The sequence below is a fragment of the Acartia tonsa genome, chromosome 14 (assembly GCF_053477335.1).
Source record: "Acartia tonsa isolate MP-2025a chromosome 14, ASM5347733v1, whole genome shotgun sequence".
NCBI lineage: Eukaryota > Metazoa > Arthropoda > Copepoda > Calanoida > Acartiidae > Acartia > Acartia tonsa.
The window spans coordinates 28215991-28232496 of NC_137273.1; the positions used below are offsets into that span (position 1 = coordinate 28215991).

General features: G+C 31.4%; 1 protein-coding gene and 1 long non-coding RNA gene across 16 annotated transcripts in view; both read left to right on the top strand.

Annotated features, from left to right (window-relative positions):
• The window catches only part of LOC145305937 (uncharacterized), a 39020-nt gene extending 34466 nt beyond the window's left edge, over positions 1–4554 (top strand). For 9 of the 13 annotated variants that reach the window (XM_080147831.1, XM_080147820.1, XM_080147824.1 and 6 more), the window contains exons 32-35: positions 66–142; positions 729–769; positions 2757–2828; positions 3106–4554. Coding sequence is in view for 10 of the 13 variants with exons in the window: in XM_080147824.1 (XP_080003950.1) it covers positions 66–142; positions 729–749 (98 nt within the window). In the remaining 3 variants the exon portion in view is untranslated. Of the gene's footprint in view, positions 1–65; positions 143–728; positions 770–2756; positions 2829–3105 lie in introns of those variants that run through there. The other 4 variants (XM_080147821.1, XM_080147826.1, XM_080147832.1 and 1 more) reach the window with 3 other exon arrangements.
• Positions 4546–13081, top strand: LOC145305939 (uncharacterized). 3 transcript variants are annotated; one of them, XR_013874837.1, is made up of 6 exons: positions 4546–4586; positions 5083–5139; positions 9065–9107; positions 10076–10159; positions 10900–10930; positions 12409–13081. It is a non-coding gene; the product is annotated as an uncharacterized LOC145305939 (long non-coding RNA). The 3 variants fall into 3 exon arrangements; XR_013874838.1 differs by lacking the exon at positions 9065–9107 and having other exon boundaries at positions 4552–4586; XR_013874836.1 differs by lacking the exons at positions 4546–4586; positions 5083–5139 and adding an exon at positions 8256–8400.
• The last annotated feature ends 3425 nt before the right edge of the window (positions 13082–16506 follow it).

Genomic DNA, 16506 nt, shown 5'->3' on the forward strand with positions numbered 1-16506 from the left:
GCACTTTACATGGACTTATTATGTTCTAGAAAGTCGTTTACTTATTCCTTTATTCTGTAACCAAGGATTTACTTCTTTTGGGCACGGCGGTAGACTCACCATTGGCCAACAAAGAAGGCCCACAAACATGTTTTTGCAGCAGGCATTCATACAATAATTAACCCGCGAATTTACCACAATGTTATCTGTGTTTTGATTGGATTCAGTCTTGGTCCAAACAGCTTTATATTAAGAAATTAGGCTATGCTACAGGTTGGGGAAAAACCCAGGGTTTTTTTAAAAAGCCAAGCCCAACCCAACCCAAAAACCCTTAAAAACCCAGGGTTTTAAGGGTTTTTATGGGGGTTTTATTGGTTTTTTTAAAAAAAACCCTGGGTGGGTTTTTTGGGTGGGCTTTTTGTATGCCCACCCTGCTATGCTATGGCCCACAAACTAGCATTGCTTGCTTATAACTATCTGCCTTACTTAGGATTTGCAATCAAAGGGTCTTGGATAGCCCTGCAGGGTTAGGGAACCACAAGTAAAGGCCCTACAGGGTTAGGGCCCTAACTGGCACAGCTAGACATATGGAAAAACTTATACCCCCCATATATTTGTAGATTATTTTAAACAAGGGGGATTCATTGCTCGACTTGCTTCAAAAGGGAAAGCACCAAATTACGAGTAACAGCTTACTTTCTTACAAACTTAATTATACTGAATAGGTATTTTATGAATATTTGTAATAGAGAAATTCAAAGATGAAGTAAAGAAATGCTAAATCTAACAGGTTAAAAGTGTGCTTTAAATTTACATTGCTTTTTATGAAATTATGAAAAAGGTATGCAGCTTTTTATATCCATACATAATATTAGGAGATAATTGTCAATTTTTTACAGAATTTTCATTTTTTATGCTAAAAGCTTTAGTATTTAACTTCCAATCGTACCTTGAAGTTATTGGAAATCTATATGCTAAAGTAGTTGGATGTATGTCTGAGTGTCTGTCTAAATACAAACTTGCGCATCTTCGCCTTTTTTTCTCAGATTTTCAATTTCTATACGTTATGTGGGGTTTTTGCCAGGGAGTAAGGGAGGGGACAATGGGCAATTAATTCAATTTAAGAGGGTTCGCTGAAAAGCAATAAAAACCAGATTTTTCAAGAAAATTTTACCAAAATTGTTAAGGGATCATGGTAACCAAATTTAGAACAAAATTAGTTCTAAGAAAAAAATCATTTACTTGAAAATTAAATTATCAACACATCACAATGTAGTAAACATTCTGTAATTAACCACTAGAAAAATCTTGTTTAGAACTACCACAACCCTTCTTATATATTTATAACTGACCCCAAAATTCAAGCGGTTCTTAGATTATTTAATACATAAATATCACAGTAGAGTTTCTACAGCATGACCCTCAAAAAAGTATTTTTAAGCATCTGCAGCCCTTATTTCTCAATGAATTATAAAAAAATGCATATGTCCTTGTTCTCCATAGTATTCCACATAAGTAGATATAAAAATATTATTTTTACCTCCATTAACACCGGAGATTTTTAGAGCTAAAGTTTTGAAAAAGTGACTGAGGAAAGAGTAACTTTTAACATGAAATGACTTTTTTAGCAAAATTAAGGTAGAAATCCTTTTATTTTTGTTACTAGCAGAAATTTTATACAAAAATGAAATAAAAAATTTAGTTTTTGAGTAATAAGCATTTTTTTACACATATTTTTTGAGTCTTTTTAGTTTAATGATATTTTGAAAAACTTACTTATTAGGCAAAATTGTTTAAGATTAAAAAACCAAATAAATCTTTATGAATATAGCAGGAAAATTGTTTTTGTTTCACAATCCTAACTTTAATAACAAAAAAGTTATAAAGAAAATAAAATTAAAACATAATGATTTTTTTGTCTAAAAAGCTTAATTAACCCCCTATTAAATTATTGAGATGTCAGAAAAGTAGGCGGAGCAACTGTCATAATTAATCCTTTTCTCAAATAAGGGTTAATAAATAACCTAAAATTTGCAAATAATCAATTCATTCAGTAGTATTTTTTGCCATTAAAAATTTATATTTTTTGGTGGAATAAAAAAGAAATAATTAGTTAACTTGTTTTTCTTTGTGTATCATTATTCAGTTGCCAGAAAAACATAATATAACCATCCAAAAAATAAGAGAAACAAAAAAAAATTCTTTTTCTCAGTCACTTTTTCAAAACTTTAGCTCTAAAAATCTCCGGTGTTAATGGAGGTAAAAAAAATATTTTTATATCTACTTATGTGGAATACTATGGAGAACAAGGACATAAGCATTTTTTTATAATTCATTGAGAAATAAGGGCTGCAGATGCTTAAAAATACTTTTTTGAGGGTCATGCTGTATACATGAAAAGACATTTTCTTGGGAAAAAATATTTGTTAAAACCAGCGATAAATAACAAACTTTTCTGTCTGCATATTCAAAACTAGCTCAGCTAGTTAGCGGGGCATTGATGCGCAAGTCCCCAAAATCAGTAAGAATCTGCTGTATTCGTGCACATTCCCTTTAAGCCAGTCCCCAAAGTCTGAGACTTCTTAAAAATTGAATTTTCGATCCATTGTCCCCTCCCTTACTCCCTGGGTTTTTGCGTCTCTTCCATGAACAAGCATTTCTTTAATTTATAAAAACAAATCTTTATGATATGTACTTAGGTATATTTTTGGTAACTTAAAAGTATGCTTTTTTTCAACAGACGCTTTGTGGTAAAGCACCCATTTTGCATTTTTTAGGTAAACAAATGAAAAATTCGAGACAAACAGCAGCTAAACCAAGCCAAAGAAGGATATTTGCAGCTTTTTAAGGTACGTTTTATCTAAAAACCTCTGTCTGCCAGAAATTCCTTTTTAAGTGGGTCGCATTGCTGTGTTTGAGACACCATCTAGAATATTAAATTTATTATTTCAAATAAAGTATTAGTTCTTTTACTTGTGTTGAATATATCCCTTTAATAATCTGAAATAAACTATTTTAAAGCTACTCTAAAAATGGGGACTGAGATCTTATTGGACACACAGACAGACAGACATACGTCATGTATGTTTTTTTTATACATTATCTACAAAATTTTATTATTTTTAGGCGAGTCTCAAAGAATTAAAAGAAAAAGAAATCTGTTATTATGCTTTTAGCATAATTACCAAATACCAATTAATTGAAATATTGTATAATAATTTTGTTAAATATCACGTACCAAGTTAAGTATCCATTGATGCCATTAAAACATTTTGGCATGACACTAATAAAAGACAAATTTACTTTCTTCTAAAGAATTTGTAATTGAACAAAACTCGGTTTTGAAATTTTGATATTTGGTGCAATCTCTCCTAGTGCCAATAGAGCACTGAACTCCCACCTCCTCCTTATTTTTTTTAATTAGTTGAAAATAATGTGGAGTAATTTTTTATGTCTGACCCTTGAAGGGTCTATTCTGCGGTGCCCTAACCCTGCAGGGATACCTGGCAACTAATATAACCCAACCTAACATGTCATAAAGTAATAAATAACCAATGTAAAAATAATTCCTATCCATTATTTTCAATTTATATCACAATAAGGGGGGGGGGGAGGTTCTTTGTTCTCGACTAAGCAATTTGAGGACCATCAACTATTTTCTGAAGACAAAGATTATTTTGACGTGGTGGATACCAAAATGTTTAAACAGCATTAAGATACGGCATACTTTTTTCAAAATTGCTGTGTAATATAAAAAAAATAAACCTAGTTTAAAAATGTAAAATAAAAAACTCAAGAGTTTTAAAGTTGATATTACTTTTATTACTCTTAAAAAGAGCAAAAAACTTTTACTTTTTACCCATTGTAATAATTATCTAAAATTGTAACACTATTGTATTATTGAAATCGATTATTGTAAACTGAAGGTAATTGGATAGGTAACTAAGCATTTTTCCTCCAAACAACTTTGGATGTCCCCTACTCCCTCCGAATTGTATCAGCCTAGCCAATCTAAAATTAGGATATCTTCGAGTTGTTAGTTTATCCGTTGAGATCTAGCTAACCACTTTACAGATTGAATTCTCCATTTTATGTAAGATCCTCATGTCAGAGTTATAGGTTTTAGGATTTTTTACTTCGTGGGGTCGTAAAACCATTAGGGGGTAAAGAAAGGTAGGCAGACCTTTCATGTTTCATATTTATGGATGGGATTACAGTATTTTTATAATGAAACCACCCCCCCCCCCCCCGCCCCCACCTCATTTTTTGTTTTGATTTTCTAACTCATTAAATAGCATTTAAAAAATATTATGATGTTTGAAAGTACCAGGTTTTTAAAATTGACTGGTAAAAAAGTTTTCCTACAGTTGCCCGCCCATGCCATACACCCTACCAATTATCAAGCCAAAAATAAACCAACTATTAAACCAAAAATATTGATTTTTCCAAAGATATTGTTGAATTAATTCTGTTATGAACTTATGTCCTATAATATGTACTATATCTATGCTTGTGGTTATTTTTTTAATCATTTACAACTTTTCAAATTTTTTTTTGTATTTTTTCAGATAAAAATGCGGGATTAGAAAGTTTAAATATGCAAACAGGTAAATTGGAGGGGGGGGCCCGGGGGGTGTTAGCCAGCTCGGAGAAATATTTTATCAGGGTATGCAAGAATCTCTCACAATATCCACGTATTCTGTGTCTATTTTTATTTTTGATTATTGAAATTTATTAATGACTGCAATATATTAATTACTAGCGACTTCGCCACCAGCCTCTAGGGGCGTTGTCCAAAAGGTTTGATCTATGGATAGCGGCTACGCCCCAAGACAGTAGCACTTTTTTTTCAATCGATATCATACATGTTTACAGATTTTTGCTATGTTGCGTTGAAGTTTTTAAGAATATAATTTTTTTTGGATATTTTTGTGATTTCTCTTGGGAGGGTGTTGGTACCCTTCCCCAAAATAGTTATAAGCCCTCCCGGGACCTGTTATGGAGAACAGTATCGGTTCAGTGGTTAGCGAGATCCTTCGGTACAAACAAACAGATTGATAGGCAGACAGGCTGTGTCATTATCTAAATATTTTTTACTTTTAGCATGGTTAGTGATTAAAATTGACACCCGAACTAATGGTTCAAAATTTAAGAGGCCAGGTTCGTTCCCTCTAAATTACCTTAGAGAAATGATACTTCCCCCCCTTCACCCATCAAAAAATAGATTGAAAGTAAGAGAAGAAATTTTGTCCTTATATCTAACTACTGGGGAAAGCCTTAACCCTGCATGGGCTACCCACAACCAAATAAACTTGGCATAAAGAACAAAATTGAAAGAGGTGGCGATTTCTGCTCGACTAGGCGCTTTGAGGGAAACCACCGAAGGACACTTTCATTTTTTCCTGCCTTACTATGGTTATATTCTTCTCCTACAATTAAGAACACTAGTCAACACACTAATAACAAGGATGACAACATCCATTAAATCGAAGTAGTATTTATCTATTATTTAGGATATCAAAAACATAAAAAGTAAAAGATTTCATTTATTATGAATATTTGTTAGGTACCATTTTCAACAATAACAATATTTTTTTTAAAAGCATAAAAATAATAAATTTGATACCGCCGCGCTTTTTGTTTTATTCGCTGAAAACTTATTCGATGAAAATACAAAGAATATTTTTTATTTGATTTATTATATACAACCGAGATAACAAACATATGGATTAGTTAATATTTAGACTGAAAAGTAGTAAAATAAATATATAATTATAATTTTACAATAACATATAATGTACAACAGTCAATGAATAGGTACTATTAAATATTGTTAGGTATTCTCTTCAAACTGAAACGGAAAACTAAAATCAACACTTAATTCATCTTTAAAATCTTGCATAAATTGGTTACTGGTGACATATGTTGCGTAGTTGTCGTCTTAGTAATTCTTCAAAGTTGACACTTTCCTCCAACGCTTTAAGGGTATAAAACTCCGGGTTGGTTAGGTTGGAGTCCGCAGGGCTGGAGTTGCTTGTAACAGCAGCCGGTTGTCCATTTACATTGGCCAGGCTGTATTGACTATTTGTCGCGGGTTGTTGATGGTGGCTGGGGGTAGGTCCGTTGGTGGTGTAAATGACGGGTTTGCTCATCATCACGACCTGGCTATTGCTGCTATTGAGCTGCAGTCTGGCTAGATCGGCAGCTGCTTGCCTAATCGTCTCCTTCTTGAATCCTTTTGGGGGGGTAAATACCCTCCCCAAAATAAAAAATCTCTAATAAAAAAATTTTTGCGCGCTTCGCGCGCATTTTTAATACTATATATTTAATAAAATTTAGTTTACCCCCCCCAAAAAATTTTACCCCGGAGGTAAATTTTGGGGGGGGTAAACTAAATTTACACCTGCCAACAGATTTCAGGGGGGTAATTACCCCCCCCCCCCCCAAGCAAATTTTACCCCCGGGGTAAAAATTTTTAGGGGGGTAAAAAAATTTGCGGGGGGGTAAAAAAATTTGCGGCGCGCTTCGCGCGCCATTTTACCCCCCCCCCTTCAAAAATTTTTACCCCCCCCAAAATAAAAAGCTTGGACGCCCCTGTCCCCCTACCAACATATTTAAACCTAACTCCGCCCATTTTTCGGATTTAAGGCTTGTTTTTAAATAATTTAAAGAAATTTTAAATAAAATTAAAACTTAATTTTTAACATTTATAGGTATAATCTTTTATTAGAAATTTTTATTTAAAAGAGAAATTAAACAATTATTTATAAAATTAATATTAATTTTTCAGTATGACTTCGAAACCGATTAATATCCGCTTGATTAGAACCGGCTCTAGGCCATACTGAAAGATTATGTATCTTATCGTTTTAAAGCCAGTTTTCTATGAATATTAAAATAAAAAAAAATAAAAAATACCAGTTTTGCTAGCCCGAGCCTTGTTTTAATCTTTTAATTGTTCATTTTCATATCAGTGGAGAGCTACTTATCTATAATACGATGCGAAAAATACCCATTATTATGATTTTACATACAAGTACATATACGAAATATTATTAACTCTCTAAGTAAATTTAGTAAACTAAATTATATTTGTAACTTCATCACAGCTTAGCCCCTGTTTTTATCTTGATAGCTCTTTTCACAGGACACTGTTAGATTTGTCCCATCGATTTCAATCTTGCATAATGATTCATATACAATTAGGTAGAATTTAGGAAGCAGAAAGTCCGTACGTCAATTTAAAACATGCTAATTTTTAACTTTTTGACTTCACTTATCCCATTCATCTGATTTTTTGAATAATGGCTTCTAGAAGAACAAATATTAGCAAGGCATCTCTATTATTAAATCATAAAAACTAAAGTATGTCCTTTTACAGATCCTGTATTTCCGCATTTTGCAACAAATTTATGTTACAATTTAATGTTCTGCTTATCCTCTACAAGAGTCGTTGTTCGTTTGTCCTTAATTCTGATTTTAGAGCTTCGCTGTTATGGAGGTGGTCATCCTTGTTTTTACCTAATTGCAACGTAATTTTTAACAGGTGTATTTAATATGCAAGTTTAATTAGGGACATCTCAAATTAAGGGATAAGTTTTCAATTTTCTTCACTTTAAATAAGAGATAAGGTTTCTATTTATTATCTTATAATGCAGTTTCTTTAATAAATTCAAGTAATATCTCCCTGATATCCATGGCTTATCATAAGATAAGAAATAATGTATTATTTGTCGCATGGAAGAAATCATATTGTTTAAGATAATATTATTTTTCAGTATGACTTCTAAACCGATTAATGTCCGCTGGATTAAAACCGGTTCTCAGCTATACTGAATAATCATGTATAGCATCATATTAAAGACAATAGTCTATGAATATTAAAATAAAAATCATAAAACTAATAATAGTATGGTTAGCCTGGGCTTTTGGCACCTCGGGGCTAACAAAACTGGTTTAAATCTTATATTCTTTTTCTTTTTATATCAGCAGAAAGATGTGCGTTAAATAACGATTGTATTTTAAACGATGGGAATTATTGAAAGAATAAAGAAATATAGTAAAATCTTAAAAATCTGATTTTTGTCATCAATAAGGTTTGGATAGATAATGAAATTCAAACACAAGGGATAATTAATTTACAATTAATTTACATCCTTATGTATCATCAAAAGGTTAAATTTTGAATGAAAGCTTTACCCAAATTATTTTCCATGCAATAATGTCCTCATTATCAACTATAATACGATAGAATAATATTATTATCTCTTGTACTTGAGTTTAGTTTAAATTTAACAATTAAAAAGAGATAAACAGGACATACTTGCATATTTTGGTAAAATGCCAACTTTAATAGAGAATCCCATCTTTGTGTTATTTTCAAATTTCATTCTACTTTTTACAATTCTCAAACATAGCCAGGTACAAAAATTCTCCAAAATATTTCTTTAAAAAATTCGCCAGAAACACGTGTAGTGGTAAAGAGCTATACTGCTAGGTAGGGAAGGGACAACGGAGTGTAAATTAAACTGTTATCTAATATTATTATTATATTCTCACATTCCTTGGCTCTAAATTGTTGGGTAAAAATTTATTTTAATCTTTTGACTGTGTAATTTTGTTTATCATCAGTGGCAATGTTTGTATTAAACTTGAAATGGTCAGTTTGTGTCTGGCGTTTTTGTTAGTAAAATTCAGTTATAAAGCAGAGGTTCGGTGGTCATAATAAGAAAACGAAAGTGAGAGTATATGTGATTAGTTAACAATAGAAAAGCAGAAAATCTTTCAAAAAAAAGTCTCTATGTCTTTTGTATGCTGTATGCTCTTTGTCAAAAGGTGAATCTTCACCAAAAAAGCAGCCGAAAAAATCATTTTCCCCCAATAGAGTTACGGAACAGGAAGGGAGGTGACATTACAATAGTCCCCAAAGTTTAAAATTCTTATTCGTTGGCTTAGCAACTTTGGTGACTTATTGAACTTTTGATTGGTTGGTGTATTAGGTTGAATATCCAAACGTTTCAACCACTAATTGTAATCTAAAGAAGTGGTTATTTTGTTTATCATTAATATAATAATTGTTATTCAGGGAAGTTACCTTGTTTACCTTCTTTGCTCTATTGTTGCTACAGGTACAATACAAAAGAACGTGTCCTAACTTTTGTGATTAAAAAAAATAGCTAGTCGGTGCTTTTAGTAAGTAGTAGATGTATAAGGATCCATAGAATTTAGATATGCAATCGTTTTTTGGTAGACCTCTTATTTTTGAAGCAATTTAATTTTTTTAAAATTAAGTTGGTTTTAAGGTACTAAAACTCAACAAAAAAAGAAGACAATTGCCATTATGAACAAAAATAGCAAGATGATTTTTAATTTGACACCTTACTTTTTTAATTATGTTGAGTAATATTTGAAGAAAAATTTTTTTTAACCCCGTCGAATCAAAACTTTGAACTTTGGGAGCTCGTCACGAATGGGTTGACAAAAAATCACAAAAGTTAGGACACGTTCTTTGGCGATTTTACACAAAGCTCAAGAGGGGGGGGGGGGGGGAGGGTGTCAGTGTTAGTTTTTTGTTTGTGTATTCCTTTAGATTAGGTTAGGTTATATAGAGTAGCTGAGTGGCTCCGCAGGGCAAATGACCCACATAGGAAAAAAAACGACACCTCCCATCTCTTATTTTAATTTTTATGTTGGGGTGGGGGAAATTTGAAAAATGGAATAATAGTTTTTTCTCGCATCGTATTATAAACAGCTTTCCACGGATATAGTATGTACAATTATAAGATAAAAAACTGGTTTTAATCTTATGATTGTACATTTTTATATTCGTAGAAAGCTAAATATAATACGATGCTAGACATAGTTTTTTCGTATGTATGAGAACCGGTTCTATCCACCGGATTCGACAGAATACGAGAAAAAAATAATTTAACTCAAATAAATGGCTGATAATTGTGGCTCAAATTTAATTTTGAGGTTTGATGAACAAGAACCCGTTATAAACCGGTATTGAAATACATGTTTGGTTTTATAGAAAATTTTCAACGAATACCATTCCATTTATGAAAGATTTAACATTAGAATTCATTTGTTTTAGTTCTGATAGTAGCCAGCAAGAGAAATGCTTCTATTGGACTTCATAGTATTTCAACAGCAATTGCTGTCCTCATTCAAACTTTAGGTAAGTCATTTATTTTTTTTAAGCCTCAAATATCTAGGTATATTATTAGGGTAATATCACCTAAGTTACTTTGTGTTTGGAGCAAAAAAAGGTATTAAGAATTAGATTTAAAACGTTGTAGGCACCTTTTAAAATTTACCTGGATTTTTATATGGCTCCTATGGCCGCCAGAATTAATGGATCATAAAAAGTTTACAAAAAGTTGCATATTTGTGCAATTAAAAGTCAGAAAATTTTGTAACTGTACCTTTCACACAATTATAATGGAAGGCAAAAAATCTTCCTTAAAAGGCGGGGTTCTTTAACGTCCCCAGCCTCTTTTTAAAACCTTTTGTATGACGTGAATGTAATGTACTTAAATTTTTAATGTATAGTTGAACGAAGTGCATTTAAACTTGAATTTAGTGAACTGCATATTCTTTTCTGTTCAATAGTTTAAACTACATCTATGGGACATTTATTTGAAAGAATTAGAATTTTCTACCAGGTAGTTTTAAAAATATCAAGACTTGAAATTCATATTTTTTGGATATATGCAATTTCTATGGCTGTTCTGTTTAATAGAAAAACCAGCATGATGATTATTTTGGTGGTGCTATTTATTGTAAAGCAAAATTATACATATATGTTGGATGTTGTTCTTGTAATTTATGCTTGCAATCAAACTCGTTAAATGCACTTCATGCAACTTTTGGCAGCTTATTAATAATTTTTTTGTAAAAAATACCTATTTATTTCAGGTTCTCCTCTACTTATGGATTTTCCATATTGGTAAGTATATTTTTCAAAGCGAAGCTTTTCTATAATTAGGGTCCGTCCGTCCGCCCGTACGTCCGTCCGTAACGGATAGCTTTTTTCGTTAATTTAGGCATGTTAGAATTGTCCTATCGATTTCAAATTTTGCATGGTGATTCCTTTAGTAGATAGGTATACATTTATATTCTGATTATTCAGATTTGACACTATATAAGTGTTAATGTCCGTTTGTCCTACCGTTTCAGTGCTTCGCTTTTATTAATGTTGTCATCCTTGTTTTATTTATGAATTAGTTTATTATCTTAGTTTTATTTTATTTAGCTACACAGCTACACTAAGTTGTAACTTATTGAGGATCTACGTTGATTTTTATCTATGAAAACAAAGTATTCTTTCTCAATTAGTCTTTTTGTAGCTTATACCTACAAACAAAGAAATTAATTCGGGAAAAAATCACGAAACTTATAGGTGTTTTTCAGCTGTTGTTGGGGGCAACACATAATTAAATTGACGACCTCTCCATCTGCCCCCCAAATATTATTTATTTCGCTTGTTGGTTATACCATTTATCTGGTCTTTTTGTATTAAAACAAGGATGACAACATCCATAAAAGCGAAGCACTGAAACGGTAGGACAAACAGACATTAACACTTGTATAGTGTAAGAACTGAATAATCGGATTATAAATGTATAAGAGTCGAAGCAAAATTGTAAGTAAATTTGTTGAAAAACTGCTTGATACAGAATGATGAATATGGACATACTTCCATTTTTAGGATTGATTATATAATTGCTTCGCTTATAATATTGTTCTTTGTTGTCACAGGAATCAATATACCAAAAATCAGATCAAACGGATAATTAGATCACATAAAAAATTGTTGTTAAAAAAGTAGAAAAATTAACATGTTTAAAATGGACGTACGGACATTCTGGAAATGATTATAGAGTTGCTATGCTTTCTAAATCGTACCTAACTACTACAGGAATCATCATGCAAAGTTTGAAATCGATAGGACAATTCTAACATGCCTAAATGAACGAATAAAAGCTATCTATCTCGGACGGACGTACGGACGGACGGACCGACCCTAATTATAGAAAAGCTTCGCTTTTAATAATGAAAATGAAATTCTATTATAAAATATCTCTATTACCTATATGTTCTTATAATTTTCTTTTGTTATGAGCTTTCCTTCTATGGATGTTGATATTCTTGCCCTTTTTTATATTTTTGTATATGATTCTGATATTTAAGATAATAATTACTATTGTCGCCTCTTAAGGGGCGTTCCGTCGAATTTTCACTGTAGCTTTTGATTCGTTATTTTAGGCTAGGTTAAGTAAATGTTAATAATTGCTCCGCAGGGTTAGAACCCCCCTGCAGGGGCTAGAAATAGAAGAAAAGCTACTGTAAAAATACGACGAAACGAACCTTTAGAGGCGAAGACACGAAACCGACAATACCCATTACCCATATTTTTTGTTTCAGTCTTGCAGCCTCCCCAGTTGTAACAATGGTCCAGTGTTTTCTTGCCATACCTGTCTGATTCATTAGTTCCTAGTATAGCTACTCAGGGATCTAAAGGGATAAGACAATGGCCGATAAATTGATGTATATATATGTATTTATGTGCACAAAATTATCCTTTCTGTAGCTTAAAATTATAGGTTGAAACATTTGAACACTCAACAAAATAAACAAACCAATCAAAATTCACTAAAGTCTCCAAAATTTTTAAGCCAACGAATAAGAAAACGTTATTGTAAAACTTAAGGACATTGGGCTGTTTATTATACTAGTCCCTAAAGTTTTGTAATACTATTTTCTTATTCGTTGGCTTGACAACTTTGAGGACTTTTACTGAAATTTTATGGACTGGTTCATTAGGCTGAGTGTCAAAACATTTCAACCACGAATTGTAGTCTACAGAAGGGGTAATTTTGAGTCACATTGTTTTGAATGTACATCAATTTATTGGCCATTGTGGTATTCCTATAGATCCTTGGTATAGTCATCTGCAATATAATGAGCTTGTTTTGGTTGCGCTTGTTTTTGTAAAATTACTTCATTTGTGATATTATTCACTAAAAAGATACTCTTTTAATTTATGCAAAAGGATTTTTATTTGTAAATTTTGACTTCAATAAACGAATACCTTACATCAGTCTATGCAACTATCATTTGAGCTCATTACACATAGATTAAAGGAACCCTGCAAGAAATACAATGCTTTAACTGCTGTAAGACTGCCACAAGTAGACCCAATACCCCAAATTTGAAGCCTTCAGGTTCAATAACAAAAAAAGTTCTAGGCATTTCAAATTACATTTTATGTACAATGAAAATTTTGAAAGATTTCCATTGCTCATAATAAAAATTACAGTATTAAATCACGTCGCCTAGACACAAAATTATAAAACTATCAGAAACTTAGGTTGCCGGTAACTGATTACTTTTTTACAATAAAACCACCACTTTTCATAGTCAAAATCTCTAGAAAAAAATCAGTGTAAAATCATAACGGAAACAAATGAAACTATTACATCTCATTGGAAATACTACAGTACTCTCCATACAACGTAAATTAAACTTAATTTTTTTAATGATTTTGACTATAAAAATGAGTTTTTTTTATTGTAAAAACATAATCAGTTACTAGCAACCTAAATTTATGACAAAAATAAGATTATAATTTTGTTTCTAGGCTACGTAGTTTAATTTCAAAATTTTTATTATGAGCAATGAGTATCTTTCAAAATTTTCATTGTACATAAAATGTTATTTTGAAATGCCTAGAACTTTTTTGTTATTAAAGCTTAAGGCTTTAAATTTGGGGTATTGGATCTACTTGTGGAAGTCTTTCAGCAGTTAGATCGGTGCATTTCTTGCAGGGTTCTTTTAAGAACTATAAAAATGAACTTACTATAGTTACTCTAATATTTTCCCATTTTCATTTGAATATAATCAATGAAATGTTTTTTTTTATTTAATAGTGTATTCTTGTCCTTGTAGTTTTTATATTTTATGTAATTTATAATTGCGCTCCTTTTGAACATTGTTATGCTTTTTCAACATTAATTTAGTTTTTATTTAAAAAAATAATTTTTACTATGTATTTTTGAATAAAATAAAATTACCTTGTATTAATAATTTTATGTTTAATTTAAGTTAAAGGATGTTTGTCTGTCTGTGTTTATGTTTGTACCGAAGGATCTAACTGCTGAACTGAAAGTATATTTTTTTTTTGGGGGGGGGGGGGAGCTAGGCTAAGTCTTGTCATGGTTTTAAGCTATATTCTCACCCTCTAAAACAGAGACCCTTAGATACTAGGAGCATAGTCTCTAGTATATTATACAATAATAATTTACATCCTCTCAAAATTACTTATTTTAGGAAGGAATAGTGCATAGCAAATTTTTTTTGCGCATCCCATAGAAAAAAAATTATGGAACCGATTAAAACCACTAAAAATCTATTAAAAATAGGGAAATTATGATTGGTCCCAAAAGTTTATAAACTCGTTCTACCATTTGTTGGCTTAGAAAATTTGGTGATGTGGTTAATTTGTGATTTGTCTATACAAAAAAATAGTTTAAATACATTTCTACCAATAGTTTAAATCTGCAGAAGGTATTTGTCTTCTTTGTTAGTACATTAATTTCTCGTCCATTGTACCATCCCTGAAAGAATAAGAATAACATGCATTATCCACTTACCATTTCAATTCCCTTTCTTTTACACTTCTCCCCTTTTGTTTCACTTGCCCTCCCTCACTACAGTAAGGAACACAGTGGAAATAAAAGAAAAATACTTCAAATAAGGAAAGGCCATGCTTTTTAAAAGCGAAGCTTTTCTATAATTAGGGTATGTACGTTCGTGACGGATAGCTCTTTTCGTTAATTTAGACACGTTAAAATTGTCCTATCGATGTAAAGTATTGCATGGTGTTCCCTGTAGTAGTTCGGTACAATTTAGAAAGCGTAGCAACTCTATAATCATTACCAAAATGTAAGTATGTTCTGAAATCCTGCATCAAGCAATTTTTCAACAAATTTACTTTCAATTTTGCTTCGAATCTTATACATTTACATTCTGATTATTCAGTTCTGACATTATACAAGTGTTAATGTCATTTTGTCCTTTTGCTTTCATGGATGTTGTCATCCTTGTTAATTAGTAATGAACAAGTGTATGGTGACAATAACTTAGACGTTTAGAATGGATAAAATTAAAGCCGTTTTATTATAATTACTAACTAAAGGTAACATTTTAATATTTGTAAGTCGTAATATCCATAGAGGATTTATTCTCAAACAATATAACAATTTAAAAACTTACATCATAAAAGGCAGCTCATACCAATAACGAAATTAATTCGGAAGAAAATCACGAAACCTATACGTGTTTTTCAGCTGTCGTTGGGGGGCAACACATCGTAAAATTGACGACCTCTCCATTTGCCCCCCAAATATTATTTTAGATTTATTTTGCTTGTTGGTTATACCTTATTCCTGCATAAAAGGACTTATAAAAAATTATAGTTATATCAGTGTGGGAGGTAACATGAAATGTTAATTAACATTAACAAAGTTACACGATCGCATTTTCTTATTCGTTAAATCTAAAACTGGTTGGTTCATTTTAAACTATGTCCAAATGTTTCAACCAATAATTTTGCATGCCGCAGGAGTACTTTGTTTATCAACATTGGGTATGTATACATTAGTTAATCGTCCATTGTCTTACACCTTAAAGATCCCTGAGTTAAAAGGAAAACTAGTGTATAGTGATAGACAAATGTTTTGTTGAGGTCTAACCTACATAAATATAGAGTAAAGCTGTAAAGCTTTCAAAAAGACGTATTCTAAAAAAATTATAAAGTTTACTTTCATAAAACTCCCTTAATATTTGCTAGTGTGGCTTGAATCATTGAACATAAGAAGTGGTGCTTGAATCAAAGCACTATAATATCCCCTTTTTTACTTTTTACCATAATAGAGTTTGTTAGAATAAACTTATGACAAATATTGCAGCAAAAATTTAGTGTTAAAACTTCATATAATTTAGAATAGTTCATTGTAATAATATTTTGGAGAGAAAGAACGTTAACTAAAGTTTTAAGCTTGTTAAATCGTCCTATCGATTTTAACCTTTCAAGAGGATTCCTGTATTAATTAGGCAATAAGTGCTTAGCGTAGCTGTTTAATAAAAGTAAAAACAATAAAACCCGTACGTTCATTTAAACACATTAAATTAGCTTTTTATTCAACTAGCAGCTACGTCCCTAGAGGCCTCAATGGGCCTTTGAGGGGGTGCGGTAAGGTGCAAGTCGTTAATTTGGGGTAATTTTGCTAGAGAATCATCTCTATAATTAGGTGTTAATATATTTTATTATTCTTAAAGTCTAATTTATTAAGCTTTTTTCATTTATGGTTTTTTTTATAGTTTCAAAGGTTTTCCTTATGATTTCCTTGTAAAAAACTAATTATGATTACTCTAGAGACGAATTAAAATAACTTGATGATAATAATATAAGAAGGGCTGCAATAAAGAGGGGGTCTTCATTTCTTATTGATCTAACATAGT